This window comes from Carya illinoinensis, chromosome 1, assembly GCF_018687715.1.
Source record: "Carya illinoinensis cultivar Pawnee chromosome 1, C.illinoinensisPawnee_v1, whole genome shotgun sequence".
Lineage (NCBI taxonomy): Eukaryota > Viridiplantae > Streptophyta > Magnoliopsida > Fagales > Juglandaceae > Carya > Carya illinoinensis.
The window spans coordinates 52,091,125-52,111,231 of NC_056752.1; the positions used below are offsets into that span (position 1 = coordinate 52,091,125).

At 35.4% G+C, this 20,107-nt stretch overlaps 2 protein-coding genes across 3 annotated transcripts; one reads left to right on the forward strand and one right to left on the reverse strand.

The window, feature by feature from the left end:
• Nucleotides 1–8,429: 8,429 nt before the first annotated feature.
• Nucleotides 8,430–14,112, forward strand: LOC122283401 (probable polygalacturonase At1g80170). Its single transcript, XM_043095217.1, has 9 exons — nucleotides 8,430–8,988; nucleotides 10,202–10,333; nucleotides 10,483–10,653; nucleotides 10,739–10,759; nucleotides 10,903–11,110; nucleotides 12,449–12,530; nucleotides 12,610–12,718; nucleotides 12,816–12,932; nucleotides 13,490–14,112. Exons 1-9 carry the CDS (start codon nucleotides 8,773–8,775, stop codon nucleotides 13,766–13,768), a joined length of 1,335 nt encoding a protein of 444 aa, XP_042951151.1. The 5' UTR covers nucleotides 8,430–8,772; the 3' UTR covers nucleotides 13,769–14,112.
• A 1,163-nt stretch (nucleotides 14,113–15,275) lies between these two features.
• Nucleotides 15,276–19,199, reverse strand: LOC122283417 (peptide deformylase 1A, chloroplastic). 2 transcript variants are annotated; one of them, XM_043095218.1, is made up of 5 exons: nucleotides 18,744–19,199; nucleotides 17,884–17,973; nucleotides 17,720–17,787; nucleotides 17,355–17,423; nucleotides 15,276–15,910 (listed from the first exon to the last, which is right to left on the reverse strand). In XM_043095218.1, the coding sequence occupies exons 1-5, from the start codon at nucleotides 19,149–19,151 to the stop codon at nucleotides 15,670–15,672; spliced, it is 876 nt and encodes a 291-aa protein (XP_042951152.1). In that variant the 5' UTR covers nucleotides 19,152–19,199; the 3' UTR covers nucleotides 15,276–15,669. The 2 variants fall into 2 exon arrangements, with proteins under 2 accessions (XP_042951152.1, XP_042951153.1); XM_043095219.1 differs by lacking the exon at nucleotides 17,355–17,423 and having other exon boundaries at nucleotides 18,744–19,196.
• Nucleotides 19,200–20,107: the final 908 nt, after the last annotated feature.

Genomic DNA, 20,107 nt, shown 5'->3' on the forward strand with positions numbered 1-20,107 from the left:
ATGAATGGTTCGATATATGTTATTTATCTTTTCGTTCTTCATTTTTTAAGTTGACGATACTATTAATAACGTGATGATTACGGTGAAGACATATTAAAATGGGCTATCGATAATGCTTTGGACTTAAAATAGTGAACCGAATTCTGTGTCTTGATCATCATGATAGCTTACCAAATTTCAAGACCCCAATCATGAGTAATAAAAGTGGTATGACCAATTATTATTGTCGGGTACTTTTTATTTATAAAAAATGATAGTAGTAATTGTGAATGTGTAAACGTAGTTTTATTATTTAAAAATAAATAAATAAATATAAAATTTATATAAAAAAATTAATTTTTTAATAATAGATTTTATTATTTTTCAAAATAACCGTGCGATACTTGTTCACTCCACGACTATATATAATATTACTCTTTATAAAAAATTATATACAACATATTATCATCGTATTTTTATGTCACTATATAAGATGTGTCATATTTATCATTATTAGATAATAAAAAAGAGATGACCAGTAAATGAGTAAGATAAAAAGAAAAGAAAATTAAAATATTCTCATATGAGAATTTTGAGAATTTTAAGATTAAATATTAAAATATTATATTTTAATATTATTATTGTATTGGGATTTGAAAAAGTTAAGAAAAAGTTAAATTATTTATTATATTTTGTATGAAGATTTGAGAAAGTTGTAATAATGAGATGAGAATTTTATGTTTGAGATGAAAATTTCTTGTGGCCAAACACAATCTAAAGGAAAAAGTCAAAGTGGAATTCACACATCAAGTGGGAAGCAATAGTGATGTCCCTAGCATTGCCCTATATATATATATTATAAATAAGGTCATTCTAAATAATGTTTTACACCATATTACTATTCTAGTTATTTTTATTGTACTATATAAGATGTAACATATTTATAATATATATATTATTCAATAAAATATATAAGAGATTTAAACCCGAATAATCATTCCTTTAAAGCACTCCACTCCAGTGATAGCCATTGCCGGAGAAGAGTCTTTCACCCTCACCTCATTCTCCTTTCCATTTTCGCACTGTATATACACTTTTCAAGGTGGTGTTTTTTCCCTCCTCCCTCTAACGGTTTGGTTTTGGTCAGATCTGCCACTCTCCGGCCACCATTTGCCTACACGAGCCGTACCACCTATTCCTACAGCCGCCGATCTATTGGGACGGTGTGGAGCCACACCAAAATGTTCAGTGTGTTGTCTTCACGCGTGGCTTGTTGTTGGGCTTGGTCTTCACGCGCCACGGCGCTCCGATGCCTTTGATGGCTACACACGCTGTACCAGCAGCTTCGTATCGTCGAGATCTTCCAGATCTGGACTACCCTGCCTCCTGCCCACCAGCGCGTAGTTGCCTCACGCCATCACAAGTGTACGAGAACGCAAATGATCATTGGTTGCAGATCAATCAATCCAATGTCGTGCTTTCTACTATGTTTTCGCTTTCCCTAACCAGTAATAACGAAGATAGGACTGTGGATTTTTCTAAAAAATATCCCAAGATAACAAACAACAGTACACTTGCTACTCTCACCGCTTCTAGTAGAGCTGTTCGTAACTTTTTGTGAACATCTTATTACTGTCTTTTAAGACAAAGTCTTTTTGGTAGGACTTGAGGGAAAATCAAGAAATTGATCGCTAAAATTCGTTTTTTTATTTTTATTTTTTATCTACTTCTTTACATTATTGTTATTGTTTTAGGACGTTTGTTAGAGAACCACGTTTCCTTTTCATGTATTATTTTTTTAATTTATTTTTAATGAAATTTGGTCACTTGCTTAGGAAAAAAAAAAAAATATAAGAGATTTGAGGTCTTTGACTTCCATCAGTAATCAATGAAATGATGACCGGGTCGAGTTGCCATGTTTGACGGAAGAAGGGATTTAAAAGAAATTGATGATCATTCCGGGCGGTCAGGTAAACGAGTATTATTGCCTTTAGTTTATCGACTGTGATGAGGCCCCGCAGCTGCTTCCTCGCAGGTAAGAAATTTGTGCACATCCATTAAACGTACGTACCTGCAGCCAGCTCTCGCTGGCCTTGCAACTCGATCATGCAAGTACTGTCGACCAAGTGCCTTTAAAGAGTGATGTTATTCTCTATCTTAAATATTATTATTTTTATCGTATTTTTTGATATGATATATTTTAAATAATTTTATGTGTTAATTATTTAAAAAGTAAGTACCTAAAATATGCAACATAATTTAGAATGAAAAAAAAAATCCATAAAATTACAATATCGATCCGACAACAGAGACATAAAGTATTCTAAATTTAATGTAGTTATAAATACTTCGATCCCGATCTGATTTCTAGTGATATCTTAATTAAAATACCAAGTGGAATTTCTTCCAAATATTATATTTCTTTTTTTGAAAGGTAAAATATTATATTTCAAACCTATACATTTTCGATGGTCATTTAACTTCATCTATTTTAATTTTTGGGGATAATCGAATTACTTACTCTAATATATATATATATATATATATGGTAAATTATTAGAAACCGCTCAGAAGCAGCTCGGCCGGCCATTTAGTTATCATTGAGAGATCAATGAAAACAAGGCGTCTTGGGTCTACGAATAAGATCGTGACCAAGGCCGGTAGGTCAGGTCAGGTCAGCCTCGGTGGACAAATTAAATTAACAAATTCAATCACGCTCCTTCTTTTAAATTGAAACGAAACCTTATCAACCAGATGACGAATATAATCCTCTCCCACCACCTCCTAATTTTAAGAAGGACAATGTTACACGACAACTCAAATTCTTATTGTTGGGCTGGCCGTTAATGCATTTTCTTTTAATATATTTTGTAAAAATATACAGTTTCATTAATGGTAATTTTTTTAAAAATGCACTAGTGGTCAAACCTAGATGGCAAATACACGAGGCTAATTAGCATTTTCAATAAATAATGTTATTTTTTTTATTTTAAATTAATTTTATTATTTAATGTAATTCATTTTAAATAATTTTACATGTCTATAACTTAAATGGACAAATTCGTCAAACTATTCTCAACAACAGATGTAAATACAGGATTGGACAACATAATTGATCTATTTCAACATAAATATTATACTAATTCACAAAATTACTAGCTAATAAATTTTTATAATATGCATATAAAATATAGAAGTGAGTCATGTATGCATGCCATACATATATAGCAGTCAATGAAATTAATCAAACCCGCCTCTCTTATTATTCTATCATTCTTCTAACAGAAAGGCGATTTAAAAAACAAAAAGAAGGATGTTGACCTAGTTGTCTTGTTACGGCCTGCTGCTTTTTTTTTTTTTTCAACCTGCTCGATGTCTCTTAAACCAAACCTTCTTCATATATATGATCCTCCGCTTACTCTTCCTTTTCCTATATCTATATCCACATACAGGAAAAAAGGTCTTTACACAAGTTTATTTTTTTATTTTTCATATACTGCTTAAGAAAGATCCAGAGAGAGAGAGACAGAGAGAACGAGAGGGAATAGGTATGGCAGGTTTGCAAAGATCTGCGGTTTCGTTTAGGAGACAAGGTTCATCAGGGCTTGTATGGGAAGACAGATTTGTGTCGGAACGCGAACAAGCTGGACAAGAAGTACAACATGAAGAGCTAGAGATCAAGCCCGATATCAAAGATATCAAGACATCAAGAACCGTCGGAGCAACCAACACCATCGAGCGCAGCCGATCGAACGGTGGAGCACGCGGATACCGAACCGGAAAGGTGTCCCCGGCGATCGAGCCACCTTCGCCTAAGGTCTCTGCGTGTGGGTTTTGCAGTGCTTTCGGAAAGACGGGGAAAAAGGGTAGGAGGACAAAGCCAGCTGTTAAACATAGATCAAGGTAATTCGGTGTTTGCCTGCCCAGAGGCGGGATATTCCGGTCTTCGTGGAGTAATATGGTTCTTTAATAGTATTCACGGTATATGTTTTTCGTTAATTTCTAGCTCGGTAGGGGTTAAGTTCATCTCATGATCAATATAAGTGAGACGTAAGAGTTTTGGAAACCAAAAGATCTAGACAGGCAGTCGAATTAAGTATGCTTTGGCCCGTTCTAAATTGCATGTTACTTATCTGTTGTCATGTTTGATGTTTTGTTCTTTTAGATCCTGGAGATGGAAGGTTTTGTGGTTTGGTTGGATGTAATTATTAATTTGTACATATTTGCTGCCTCTTTTTCTTCCCCTCTTCTTGAAGAACTTTAAATCCGTGCAGAGCAACTATCGATTGATGGGTTCTCGATCGATCTCCTTCTTTATTATATTTCTATCTTTCTCGTTTTCGTTTACGATTATTCAAATTTGGACTCGATCAATCTGGAATTTCAGATATACAACGTATTGGATAACGTGGTCTAGCCTTTCTTAATTGGGTCTATATCTCATGGTTTATTGGAATTTTTCCGTAATGAACAGATAGAGAGAGCGAGAGAGAGAGTGTGTGTGTGTGTTTATGCTGTGAATGGGAATCTCTGATGTGTCCCTCTGTGAAAGTGAAAAGTCAGAACATAGGAGAATCTACTGGAACCCATGCACTTGGTTTTGCAGAAAAGTTTTGGGGTTCTTGGGATCACCAAAGAGTGGCGTACCCATGATATCCTGATGTCATTAGAGTTGTGCTGAAAGGGGGAAGCCACGTACAGTGCCAGCAGAACCACCCCAGTAATGATCCCTGATCCTCCATCCCAGGCCTGTTTTAATCAAACACGACGCCAGTACTAGTACACGAGAGTTTAGTTCTCTTATTTAGGAGTCCGTACCTATGATCTCGTTATATGCCCTCCATTAAACTGAGATTGATATTAAGTATTGGAGACTGACTTTTGTTAAATTTTAATCCTCATCCAAGCCAAAGGCCGGATACAATTAATCAGAAGTACGTGTAAGCTTCTCTTGTTTAATTTATTGTAGGTCATCTAGCTAGCAGATCGATGATGAGACGACTCAAAGCAGTCTGTTCATTATGCTGCCTGCCTTGATCTTATACGACCAATTATCCAATTATCTAGTATTCCTTGATTTTGTATTTGCTTAATTAATTAATATAATATTGATTTTAATCAAGATTAATGTGGTTTTGCATTTTGTTTGTGATATATAATGCTTAATTTCTTGATATATATATATACACACACATATAGGATGCGGACCAGTACCTACCATGCTCTTTAGTGCATGTCATCTTTCTTTTTGTTACCACAGTATAGATGAAAAATTCTAAATATCCACACACCATATATATTTTTTTCTTTTATCAAATATTTGGTATATAAATAATGAGTAGAAAAATTCAATTAGTTTAAAAATAATAAATTTAAAAATAATTTTTAATTTTAATTTTTTTAAAAAAATATAATGTATAATATGTGAGGATGATGTATAGCTAATTTTCAAAAGGGCTTTGCTAGATGCAGTCGAGAAACGCAGTCGGGATGCAAACGGCTGTATGGAATAAATAAATTTTTTTTTCATAGGGGACCTATATGAATAAAAAAAAGTTATAAATTTTTTTTTTTCATGTAGGTCTCATATTAATTCACTTTTTTTTTTACGACTGCATGCCAACTACATTTTTCGACTGCACAAATGATTTCTGTTTTCAAAATGTGATTGATCAATTAATGCCCGGTCGGCCACCAACTCCAATTCTAGATCATATGCCGCATCTAAACCCCCATTGGTTGATAGACTATAACTAATATTCAGACCAAGAATTCAGGCTCTTTTTCTTTTTTTTTTATATTAAGCTCAACTACCCTTCCATAAGCTAGCTAGATCATTTAATATTAAAGAATCTCAAAATATTGTTTATCTCGTGATATCATGAGAATAATATTCACGAGAATCATTTTACTTTCTACTCGTAGTACGTGTTCACGTTATATATCCATTTTTTAAACGTGGAGAGTCATGATTTTAAAAAATTAAGTGACAATTAGTGAGTGAAGTGCATGTCCCGGCCCCAACAAAATGGGGTGAAGGATTTGTATTGAAAAAACTATTTCGTGTGAGAATAATACATATAATACGATGTATATTTGCTAGCAATCTGCAATCTAAATAAATTAATAATTAGTATGGATAAGCAGCAATGTATATATACATATATCATGATCATGAATATTGTTGTTCTGTGCAGTTAGAATTTCGTGGTCTATGATGCACCATATATCCAACCATTGATCTGCGTAACGGAAATAATTAATTAATGTTGGTAAAAAAAATTATAACCATAAATAAATTGGTTTGAAAAGGCGTGGGGGTCCCTTTCGATCGACCCACCGCCATTCACATGACGCTAAAAAAGGATTAAAATAAAAATGATTGAGAAAGCGACTTTCATCTTCAATGATGGAATTTGGTCGATCTCGGCAACGGCAAGACATTATCATCATCACTCGTCTCATCCACCTTAATTTTCAACAACGTAATTAATCAAAAAACCAAAAAAAAAAAAAACGAATATGGGATGCTCTCAACAATGAACACACTGTATCCCTCAAACCAAACCACAAACAACTTTGTTATAAATTATGGAGTTAAAAAAGAATTTTTGCTACTTTTATAGTCGTTGTGTTTGAATTATATCAATCCATGTAGGTGTACTAACGCAACGCAACGTGTTATGGACACGACTGCAGTCAAATTGGACAATCTGCTTTCCTCCTGTTTGCCGTCCATCAAGTCCTTTCCCGCAACCATATTTGACAGATTTTTATTTATTTATTTATTTTTTTCATTATTTGAGATGGAGCTGCCGGCGAGGAATTTTCCTATTTGATTACGCGAGATTATCTTCAGTTGATACACCCTGGTCCCGACTAGTTTCTAGGCCCGGACCTCCCTTTTAAGCCCAGCCCAGCTACACATCGGTCCCGATTCCCAACTTGTCTGCGAATTAATTTATCAAAAATCAATGTAAGTTCATCCTTGCTTACAAACCTTTCGGAGCTACTCATAAAAGATTCAAAACTTTTATACCACGCATCATTCCTATAATTTATAAAATTTATTTTTTAAATTAAATTATATCATATAGATGATGTGTAATGTAAATACATTTAAATATAATTATTCATAATTAATTATATGGTGGAACGAAATTAATATAGGATAATCATTTTTATAAAAAATTATAATGAAAATAAAAACAGACGTGTGGTGTAAGGCTCCGAATAGAATTTTTCAAATATTATATATATTGTAAAGAGTTATTCTATTCAGTAGCTCTATACTATAAATCTATCGAGTAAAAGAATTTTTATTTTTTTTCTCTCAACAGATATGTGGTGTAGGACAGTTGAATATAATTTTCTATTATAAATTCTAAATAAAAAATTCAAAACTATTTGTAAGATAAAAAAGTTTTACACCACACATTTCTATCTAATCAGTGATAGAATTTTTCATATTTTTAATGACTCTACTACTGTTAGTGGTAAGCTACAAGAGTGGGGCTGCAAAAATACGGCTTCAATTACGGATTAGGGAATGTGGGTTCGTAAAGATGTGGGTCTGGGTAGATTCCCCAAGGAAGTTTCCTTGGATTGCTCGCCAAAATATGCTGGCTTCTTTCAATGCTGTCGGCACAGCGTAGTTGATTTTGGATTGGTTGTGTCGGGCTTCTACTTGTGAAAAAAAAAAACTGTTATTTTTAAAGAAAATAATAGAGGTACCGAGAGTTGATCCCTGTACGGATACCGATATATATTTTTATTTAATAACTAAGAATGTATATTTTAAAATATTTAATGATATAAATATATATATATATATATATATTTATAAATATAAAGAAGATTAGGCTTTCTTAAAACCCATTCTCTAGTTAAACCCTTGGTTGGTGCAGCATTACTCTAATTTTAAGGGGTTGCTATTATGCCCCCCATGGTGTATCTAGGCTAATTATTATTATTTTTATTTTTTTCATATTTTAAGAAAAGAAAAAATATATTAATATACTAATAGTCATTTTTTAACCATCAAGTAAAAATACAATTTTATGGTAGTGAAATCCATAATTAAAAAATCAATTTTTTACATAAATTCCAAATTTATTTTATTGAAAGAGAGTTTGAAATTTCTAAACTTTAGAATGGTTCAAATCATTTCTTTCTAAATGACTTAACTAAACAAATCCTCGTAACTATATTTAATTCTGTGTTACCTTTGCAATCATGCAGAAAATGATCGTTAGTTCAATGAAATAAAATGAGATATTTTCAAGTAAGTCTTATGTATTAAGTATTGGATTCGGATTTAAATATAAATTCATGTTAGATTAAAAATCTTAATCGTTTAGTACTCCATTTAATTTTCAAATAAAACTATCGTCTACAGAATTATGATTCAAGCTAAAAGGGAATACCTTCCAACTTTTAACGGTCTAGGCCATCTCGGTTTCTCAAAGGCAGGGTGTCACAGGGAGTACAGACTACAGAGATTACAAATTTACAAGGAAATATCTATTCTTGGGTGTACAGCTACCGGTAGACGCCATCTTAACGGACTCATGGATATGGTCCCATCAATGGAGTACGCTGGGATGAGCAAACAGATAGACGGCCTCTAGTTAACCGCGAATAAAGTTTGTAACTTTCGAAGAGGGGGGGAAGGGGGGGATGCAAAGACATGCTGCGCTTCCCAGATTATCCAATTATCACTGTTGAAGACAAAAGCCACAAAACCCCAACTTGTTCAAATTTCTCCTTCCTTTTTCTCATGTCGGAGGGAACATGACCAACCTGAGATATTCTTCATCTTCGACATGCCTCACCTTTCTTCTTCACACATTCATATTTCTGACCTCCAATCTCATATATGTAGAAGGTTTCGACTCGCTCTTACAGCTCCCACAACCTGGGTCGACCAGGATCAGACCCAAATCCAAACGGGTTCTTTTTCTTAGTCATTTTGGTGCAAAAGGCGACGGTCTCCATGATGATACCAAGGTAGTCGATTCGCCTACTAATTAACTTCTCATAATCACAGCTCATAATTAAATACATTAAGGGCGCGTTTAGACACCTGATATCTCATAATTCTGTAAAGTAAAATGATTTGCGATGTTATTTTTGTGAAAGGAGAGAGAAAAGTTAGAACAAAAATTTTATTAATTTGAAAAATTTTATTTTAATATTATTTTTGTATTGGAATAATGATTATGTAATAATTAAATAGAAATGTTGAAGATTTGAAATTGAAAAGTGGTGTGTTTGAGTGATATTTGGGAATGAAATTATGAGAAGTTTTAATAATTTTAAAATTTTTATATCTCATCTCTGTTGAAACGAGCTCAAGTGTAGGCGTAGTCATTTGAATTCAGTGAATGATTTAATAATGTACTTGAGGTGTCTTATTTAATTCGAATGATAAACATATTCTTTGAAAATCATGGCTGCTTCTGGTTGAGAGATTTGCTTAGAGGATCGAGTTTAATTAGATAACATCATTGCTTAGAGCTTATGTGAGCCTTTTGTTGTCTTCAAGATTGTTGAGAACAATTCCGTGTTTTTTGTAATGGTTAATTTCAATTGCAGAAGATGGTAATTATTAAGTGAAACAATTTTTTATTTTTTTTTGGGGTAAATTTGAACTCACAACATTGTAGAATATATTTTAAAGTTTGGATGGGATTTTTTTTTTTTGGGGTGGGAATTGGTGTGTTGGGGGGGGGGGGGGGGGGGGCAGGGTGCAATCAGCCGAATTATTTAGTTTATTCAGAGACGGTTGTTAGTTGCTAAGGCAACCTGGGAAAGAAATGGATGTTACAAAACTCAATTGATTTTGAGACTGTTACCATAAAATACTACGTCTTTTTTTTTTTTTTTTTTTGTTTCGTTTTCGCTTTGAACTTTATTTTGAGGGCAGGGAGGGTGGGATGGGGGTTTCCTGCATTCTATGGCAATAAAATAAAGTATTGCTTTATTTCTGGAAAGATAGGTGAAAGCACATTTACCATTTCTATGGGCATTCTGTAGCCTGGCTTGGTGAAGGATTCTGAACCCATCCCTAGGGATGAAGTTTCTTTATCATAAAAAAAAATATGTTGTTTATGCTCGGTTATAAATATTAGGTGTCAAAACTAAGTCTACACGATCACTATTTCCTCCACATCACATTTCTCAAAGTCCAGCCTTGAGTATAGTACTACAATGCTTTCAGGCTTTCAAAGATGCTTGGGAACTAGCTTGTTCTTTCTCTTGGCGAACAAGAATTGTAATTCCGGCTGGAAACACTTTTATGATTCATCCTATTGATCTTGCCGGGCCTTGCCAGTCCAAGGTCATTTTACAGGTGCGTTCCAAAAATTATTCAGATTTCTCCTAATAATCTAATTAGACCAAAATATTGCATATTTCTCTTGCTTTTCATGAAGATGATTATCCTTTCTAAACTCTTTCTATATTTCCTTGTTTTAACTTTATTTGGTTATATTTTAATAGATCTCTGGTAAAATCGTTGCACCTGAAGATCCTGATGCCTGGTACGGTATGAATCCACGTAAATGGCTCTACTTCCATGGGGTGAACCACCTTACTATAGAAGGGGGAGGCACAATCAATGGGATGGGACACAAATGGTGGGATCGGTCTTGCAAGACCAACTCAACAAATGTATTCCTGTCTTGCTCCTCAAACTTATTTCTGTTAAAGATTCTTTTAATTGCACTAACTGTGGCTTCAAATTGTCTTATGGCAGCCATGCAAACATGCTCCAACGGTTAGTGATTCTTTGTTTTTGGAGTTATTCTTGTTAGTTCCATTGATTTGATTGTCTCTGCTTGTCAATTTTATCATTGTGGGAAGATTAGCAATCACTCAATGATTTTATTTTCCTGATATGGTATGACAACTATAATGCAGGCCATTACTTTCCATAGGTGCAAGTATTTGAATGTCAAGAACCTCATGGCGGTTAATAGTCAACAAATGCACATGGCATTCACCAAGTGTCTTCGGGTTGTTGCATCCCATCTCAAAGTGATAGCGCCTGCTCATAGCCCTAATACTGATGGAATTCACATCAGTGCATCAAAAGGTGTTGAGCTCAAGGATAGCATAATAAGAACAGGTTGGTTATGCACAAAAGTTGTAATACCTTGGCTTGTGTGATTGCATATAAGAAGCTGGTGAATGAGATCCCACAACCTTATTAGGCATAGTCCATCATAGGTGGTATGGCTCAAGTTCCACACTTCTGGTTGAGATTTACTTTGATATCATTTGTAAATATTGAAGAAGGCCCAAGTCACATTTGGTCTGGTATAGCCAGTGTTACAATTTAAAGCTCCTTGGAATCATTATAAAGGGCTTGAGCTTCTCCCTCCCAAGCAATGTGAGATCCCATTCACCACCTTCCTATACACATTCACATAATTTACTGTATTACAGAAGTGTTGCAATACTAAGCTTCATTCCAAGTTGCTGGTAGAAAGTGTCTTGAGATTAAAAAAAAAAAAATGCTCAACCCTGTTTCTCTTTACACACTTAAAAAAATGAAGCTTATACATTTTTTGTCTTTTTTTTTTTTTTTTTCCTTCGGTTTGCGGATTTTTATGTGAGCGTTAACTTTACTTTCTTTTTTTTTTTTTCATCATGAATTTTCCACCAATCAAAGCAATTTATTACAGAAAACCCAATTTTGTGAAAAGAATTTTTATTCAAAGTTGCTGGTAGAAAGTGTCTTGAGATTAAAAAAAAAAAAATGCTCAACCCTGTTTCTCTTTACACACTTAAAAAAATGAAGCTTATACATTTTTTGTCTTTTTTCTTTCTTCCTTTGGTTTGCGGATTTTTATGTGAGCGTTAACTTTACTTTTCTTTTTTTTTCATCATGAATTTTCCACCAATCAAAGCAATTTATTACAGAAAACCCAATTTTGTGAAAAGAATTTTTATTCAGAAGAATTTAACTCTAGACTACGGAGCTATGCTACACGTTATATGACTCAGATTTCCATGCTGACATGGTTATTTGTGTTTTAGCTTCAAATTCCCATATGCCTAAATTTTGACTACTGTATAACTAAATGCATTATTGAAATTTATAGAGAAACATATTTTCAATTTGGTTGTGAGGAAGACAGATAAGAACCACATGCTGCAACTTAAAAAGGTTGGAAATTTTGTGTTGAAAATGCTCTTTCTGTGGCTGATGAGTTCTGGTTCTAGTGACACTTTCCCTCCATAAAAATGGGTGGCGGGTCAGTTGGTTCAATCCACTGTGTTACCTTGAAATGAATAAAAATAAATACCATCTCTGTTATTTGTTCATTTCTTGACAACCAAAGGAAAGGACAACCTGCACCAAACCTTTTACCTGTTTTTCTAAAGTCCACATATTTATTTCTTTTTCATCCAAGTTATGCATTACCCGTTACCTTATAGTGAGATCTTGCACTTACTCCAGGGGATGACTGCATCTCTATTGTCAGCAACTCTTCTCGGATCAGGATCAGAAACATTATCTGTGGCCCAGGTCATGGCATAAGGTTGTCCTACTGCTTAATTTTAATAAGTTATAACCGTTGATTTCAGCACCTTAACTTTACTCTGATCTACATCCTTTAGTATTGGAAGCTTGGGAAAGTCAAACTCATGGTCGCAGGTGCATGATGTGATGGTTGATGGAGCTTTCCTCTCCAACACTCGGAATGGGTTGAGGATCAAAACATGGCAGGTAATCTTCTTCACCAAGCTTGCATTTCTCTCTCTCTCTCAACACAAATACAGATTTCCTAGCTGATTGAATTGTTGTTTTCTTATATCTTTATCAGGGAGGTAGTGGTTTTGCCACTGATATTTCATTCCAGAATGTGTTGATGGAAAATGTATCGAATCCAATCGTTATAGATCAATATTACTGTGATTCATGGCTGCCATGTGCAAATCAGGTTTGCAATTCTTAAAACTTTAAATAATTAGTATTACTAGAAGCAATTCTTTCCAGGGAATGTCCCCAGTTCAATTTGCTTCATACAACTATTTATAGAATTGGGTCCAGAAAAATTCCTCCATTCTTGTAATGGCGGACTGGATTAACGTGGGCACATTTGTTTAAAGAAAAATTGGCCTTTTTTTTCATTTTGCATCCATGTATATATGAAGTGTGCCTTGAGAACGATGAGAAGTCATATTCTAGGAACAGGCTATTGCATTCGTCATATACATAATGCATAGCATAAAAAATGTATAACATGATTTTTCTTCTATAATAGTTGTATGTCATTATTGCCCTATGAGGACACCTCATTCAGCATGGAACAGTCCTGAATTTTCCATCCAGAAAACGGGATAGTCTTTAGAAATTGGTTAGCCTGTGTGGCTTTGACCTTTTATGTATGGACTGCAGACTCTGGCCTCCTTTTCTTCCCACCCATTTCGTGAATAGAGCTGTTTGAATTAGAATATAGCAACAGAGATTAACATCTATCATCCCATGAGAATGCAGACCTTGGCTGTTAAAGTGGAGAACATATCCTTCACACACATCAAAGGAACTTCAGCTACTGAAGAAGCAATAAAATTTGGCTGCAGTGATGACTCCCCGTGCGAAGGGCTATACTTGGAAGATATTCAGCTTCTCCCGTCATCGAGGGGAATTACAAGATCTTTTTGTTGGAAAGCTAGTGGCTCGAGTTCGGGTTTAGTACACCCACCTGCATGCTTTTCATGTAGTGAAAGCTGCATTAAACTGGAAGTCCTGGATTCTGCAATTCAATCTTTCTGAAGAGAGGTCATTCAGTTCTTAATATGTATGGAAGCATGGCAAAGAGATCAACTCGGATACAGATATAGTGCGTGACTTTATTCGGTTCAATCATTAGTCAAGGATATATAGGTTGGTGCCTAAGCTTGCCTTTTAATAGCCCACGCACCAAGAAGCAGGCCGTGGCAAACCAACTGTAAAGCGTTTGTTTTTCTTTATGGCGTGTAAAGACTGATTCACATAATTTTCAGCTTGTACATGTTATAATTAATTAGCATGTTAGCATTTTCCGTAAATCATCGTACGCACAGAAGGACCGTTCCAATTATATTCAACTAAACAAAGCATAATTTAGTGAGAGCCAACGATGCTGTGCCTTTTCTCTTTCATGCGGCAATTCTGAAAATTCTGGAGTGATGCTACGGGTAGTCAAGTTAGTGTACACCTTGTGCACCCCAGCTGACATGGCAGGGTATTTTTGTAAAATTGGAAAGAAGCAAAACAAGGGGAAGAAGACGTTTTAGATCGACTGTAGAAACTTGCTTCCCGCTCACGAAGAACCAGCGACGACCAAGTTTTGAGCAGCTTCTTTCGACGATTTTCTAGCACGTCTTCGCCACGGCACGTCTCCGAACACCTCCGCACATCTCTCTCACCACCGATAACGATTTCTTGCACCTTCTATTTTTAACTACTAGTAAAACCTTAAGTTAGCACTAATTTACAGTTCGGTACATCTGTTAGAATTATTCAGTGTTGCTTTTGAATTTTCTGGGCTACCAAACACTCAAATCTTATATTCAAATCGTCTTTCTTTCCTCGTCCTACCAACCGTCTCTCAGCAACTAAAAGATATTAACATCCACAAAGAAAGACATCTCCTTTTGCCAACAGCAATTAAAAAACTCAAATCATCTCACATTATAAATATATGCAGGCCATGCTTTCCTTATTACCCAGAAAAAATATTATGGATTCTCTATTTTTATCTTCTTTTTTCAAACATGGGTTTTGGGATTTTTTTCTTCTTGACATTTTTTTAATTTGGGGGTTTTCAAAAGAAACTCAAAGAGCTAAACAAAAGTAAAGTGTAGCATAACTCATAATACAAGTTGCAATTATATGTTTAGGGATAATTAAACTTCTGTCTTTTGTAGATTTTGGAAGTGGGTTTTTGAGGATTGTAAAAGCTGGAGTGTGTTCGCTTTCAATCGCGGGATGGAGGAGAGCAGATGGAGTGAGAACTTCAATTGGTGTCTCCCTTCGTGGGATGATTTTTTTGAGTTTTGGGGCGCGGGGGTACTTCGACGAAGGAGATCTTTTGGGGGAATGGAGAAGAAGGAAAAGGCAAAAATGTATAGTTTCAAAGTCTTCAATTTTATCTCGCACCAAGTTCCAATCCACACCGTTTTATTAAACCCCTTCCATGTCATCGGGTGTGCGCAAGGAGTGCAGGAATTTGACTACGAATAGACTTTTCCTTCTAAATGGAGGAGCATTCTGTAGTGTTTATGATACCAAATCAACGTAGAGAAAAGAACTTTATTATTATAGAACTTTCAAGCCAACACATTCGTCTTCAATAATGCCAAAGAAACAAAGACAAATGCTTCAGTTGGAATGATAAAACAAATAAACAAATAAAGGAAAAGTTACGATCATCCTCATTCAGTGGTAAGTTTTATGTATTTTTTTGGTAACTTCCGATATTGAAGCACTTGCACAATATGAGCTGAACTAATCTTGAAGCACTATCTTATTGCCGGGAATACGACCCACCAAGTTAACACGAATACAGCTTCCGATCTTAAGCAAAGAATCTTGAATTCCAGCATGCTCAATTGCATCCAGAAGCAGTACTGGAACAATTCCATCAAGCCTCACGGAACTGCATATCAAATTTTATGTCCAGCTCCAAAGTACTAGCGAACACCAAGCTTGGGGCATCCGTCAGCAAGAGGTAAGTCCAAGTTTTCTACAGTTCTAAAGGTTTTAGAAATCATCTTATCGACGTAAAGAGTTCCTTCCAAATGATCACACTCATGTTGTAAAATACGGGCCTGCCAGCCTGAAGCATCTATTTCGATGGGTTGGCCATAACGATCCAAACCTGCAACCTCAACATCTAGGTACCGCTCCACCACTGCTCTGAATCCATCAACACTGCAGAATATGACAATAAAATTAGATTTAACAACCATAGGCCATGAATTCTATCCAAATCACAGTTGAGTTGCAAATGGAATTAAAAAGTATCAGACATTCAGAACATACACCTTTAAAGTGCCTTTGATTCCTATGATTCGTCAATCCAAAATATTAACCTTCCACACAATAAAGTTAAAGAAGTGCTAGGTTGACAAGAGATCTCACAAAGTAAAGTTCACAGACTGATGTAGATAGATGTAATACACTAGATCTTCTTTACAATAAAAAGAGTTTTACAATTTGATGTATCACAACAATGACATTTTTTTTTGCAAAACAAACATTTCTCATCAAGTTATAATGTTGGATCTTAAGTTTGAGAAAAAAGAATTCATTAACCTTACCTTGGTTCTTACAAGGTCAGAAATTGATTGACGCTAAGATGGAGTACCCAAAATGAAGTGCTACATTAAGGACACCTTGCATCACTAACACTAGATAGTTTTTACAAGAAAGTACCACTCTAGCATTGTTTTTCCATGGGATGGAACGTAGAAGCAGAAATTTCTCAATGTAACCAACGGTCATTTGGACACCATAAGGACATGAAGTAAGAGCACTGGAAGGAAAAAAAGTAAACAGTGTGGCAGAAACTCCTATCAAGTTAGATGCATGCAAATAGAATTATTACATATATTACAGAAAATAATATAAAATCTTCCAGCTGATATAATAGCCCTGTATGTTAATTCCATCAAACCTTAGTTTTTCAGTAAAGGGAGCAATGAGGAGACATAGTTGTCCCTGTTTTGTGGGCATCATCCATTTCTGTCACAAGCACTCAAATATTTTTCCCATACCCAAGCATATTAAATTCAATACTAAAATTTAGATTTAGCTTGCTTTACACGATAGATGGTGGTTCCTCCTGAGCTAATCTTCAATCTTGTAACTGAGATTCACATCCTAGACAGTTTTTGAGTGGTTAAGCTTGGCTTAGTCTTGACTCAAGCATGGGAGCTTGAGGTTGAATCACATCTGGTAATGATTTCACTAACCTACTCAAGCCCACGATTTGAAATCTGTCTTGGTTTACCTATCAAAATATATATCACACATATAAACACAAAATGCACTAGAAGCTTCAGAAGCATTGCGACAGTTGCTGTTCAAAGAACAGGGTCTCCCAATAATATTAGCACAAACCAATGCTTGAAAACTGTATATCACACACCGTTCAAGAAATTTCTGTAGCTCAACACTTCTCAATTTTGCAAACCATTCGACAGTGCCAAATAAGGATCCACATGTGCTCAAATTAACTCTATTCAATGTCGCAGAGCATATAAAAGTTAAGATCAGCAATCAGAAAAATGATCCCTTGAAGAAAATAGGGCCATAACTGCATGTAATGGGACAAGATCGGTCATAGGATCTTATAAAATGCTGTTGCCATCACCTGTGTTGAGCAGTCTCCCCTTTATTTCTAGCTTGACTTTTAATATTTGATTCCTGTCCTCTTAGTGGCCTTGTTGTACAAAATAAAAACTTAGAATATATAATATAGAAATGCCTTAAATGAATTTGAATAATTATTTTGACACTAGAAACTTCGCCATTCATCAAAATACTACTGGAAAAAATGGTCACTGTAACAAAGCTTGCAATTTAGTTTCAGTTCATGTATCATTCAATAAGCAAATCAAAGTCAAAAGGACAAAGGGTCGAAAGGAACAGAAATCTATCTGTTGAATTAGAAAAGATATTAATAAAATTATATATATAAAAACACCTTAAAAGTTACTCCCAACTGTCTGTGTTTACCTCAGGCACCCTTCAAAAAATAGTGCAGTCCGGTTGCTCTTCTTTTTAAGCTTTGGGTTCAAAATGACCTGCCTCAAAAGAACCAAAAATTGTAATTATCAGGAAGTTGTTGGATGCTACAAATATCGTTACCATTTAAATGTCATCCTTGCAATTTGACATACCAGGAGATCAAAAGGTCTTCTATCTTGAGCTTTAGTCTCTTCCTTAGGGGCATAGCTAATATATTCTTTTGTATCTTCTAAAACTATTATCTGCAGAGATAAAATGACAAGACAGTCGATAAGTTAGTTCCCCACACTTCCTCGATGTAGGTTTTTGCAGGATGTAAATTTATTTGAGAAAAGGCGAATTCAAATCATAATATCTGTTGTATCTATTAACAACAAAATGATGATCACTGAGTGGGTTCATCGATTTGTATTCATAAATACTATTGTTAACAGCAACAGAAGGGTAATCGTTTGACCAAAAAGAAGATACTTCTCCTTCCGATCAAGCAGCGAGCAAAGTAAAATGGGCCATAACGCAAAACAAGTTTCTGTCGATTTTATGTCATGCATTGTTTCATGATAGGAAAAATAAAAGAAAAGCACAATCTTTTTTTTTTTTTTTAATAAGTAAAAGAAAAAAAAAAAAAAAAGAGAAATGCACAATCTTGTGCACCAATGCAGCTTCAAGTTGCCACTACCAATACACAATCTCACTAGTGAAAGCAATATGCACAATATTTAGCTTCACGACAGCCAAAGACACAGTACACGGAGCACCATATCCTCCCGTATAGTTTACTGGTAATATCCTCTATAGTTTAAATTGAAGACTGAGAAAACTAAAATGTCTAGACGTGAACTCATGCCAGAACAAACACAGCAATTATGAAACCATGTTTTTCTACGCCTTTTCCTCTCTTTTCCACACTTACTACCCAAAAGGAAAATAAGAGATTAGAATGGACAAAGAAGTGAAAAGCGAAACTGACCACTGTGACCCATCAAAGAAAAAGGCAGAATTCAAAACTGACCCTTAGAGGTATTCCAATCTGAGGAGCAGCAAGGCCAACTCCAGGAGCCGTTCTCATAGCCTTAACCATGTCATCAATTATCTTCTGAATCCGTTCCGACCCAATTTCTTCAATTTCAACTTCCCTGGCCGGTTCGTGAAGAACCGGGTCACCCGACTTCACGATTTCTGGCAAGCTCGTCTTTTTCTTTTCTCCAAGACCCAGAAGCCACCCTGCTCTGGTAATCGAAGTCGACGACGCACTATACGGTTTCCGGGTCGTGAAAGCGGTATTGAAGGGCGACTTCGGATAGGTAAATCCCGGTGCCAAAACGGGTGTTCGGATACTCCGAAAAACCGGGGTCTTTGTGGCCGGATTCAGGAATTTATCGGCGATGGATATGGGGCGGAGACGGAGGAGGGTCTCCATAGCCGTTTCTTATTTTGATTTCCTTGGATAAAATTCGTATTGGAGGGTTTAAGGCCCAATGGCAATATAATTACGATACTACCACAAAGTGTGCTGCCGGTTTACGCTGGGCTTGGGCTTAGCTTTTATAGAATAAAATAAATATTGACATTTTTTCAACTTCTCTGATCCAATTTGGATAGAGATAAAAAAAATAATATTTAATATTTACGTGAGAACTAAGTTATTTGATAACTTACACGGAAAATATATGTAAGAGTTTAGTATTTTGACTATTTTAATATATGAAACCTGTTATAAACTATCTTGAATTATATGATCATATTTAACTAGTCGTCAAATGCATAGTGCTAATCGTCAAAAGCATAGTTAGCTAGCCGTCAAATACATAGTGCTAGTCGTGAAAAGTATAGTCTCTTTTGTAACCTTGTATATATGAATATATTGATGTTATATAATATACAGATTAATAAGAGAATCTCATCTCTCGCTCTCTCTCAATCTTTTGAAACTCTCTCATTTTCATTGAGTTCATAACACGTTATTAACACGATTCTTGTGATCTTCCTCCTCTTTCCCAACTCCATTTTCTTCCTCGGAAAAAGTGGAAATGGAGGTGAAACTGCAAGCCGAAACATATTTTGAACACAGACTGTCCCAGTTTTTTTTTTTTTCCTCTTTTCTTAGATCTGGTGCTTGTTCGTTGGCTTCCTCCGTTGAATTTCTTTTTAGTTTCTCCTGAGCATCTAGCAAGATGATCTGTGAGTTTCCATTGGCAGCCGTCCCGTACTCTCGGATCCTCCGATTTATTCTGGGTATTGGCGAATCGGGAAGGAGTTGCAGCTCGGTGCTGCTCGATAACGGGTCCTTCCCTGCCGATTCAAAGCATAGACGACGTCCATGGCAGTTATAGTCTTACGACGAGCATGCTCTGGCCCTGGCCTGATACAGTTCGA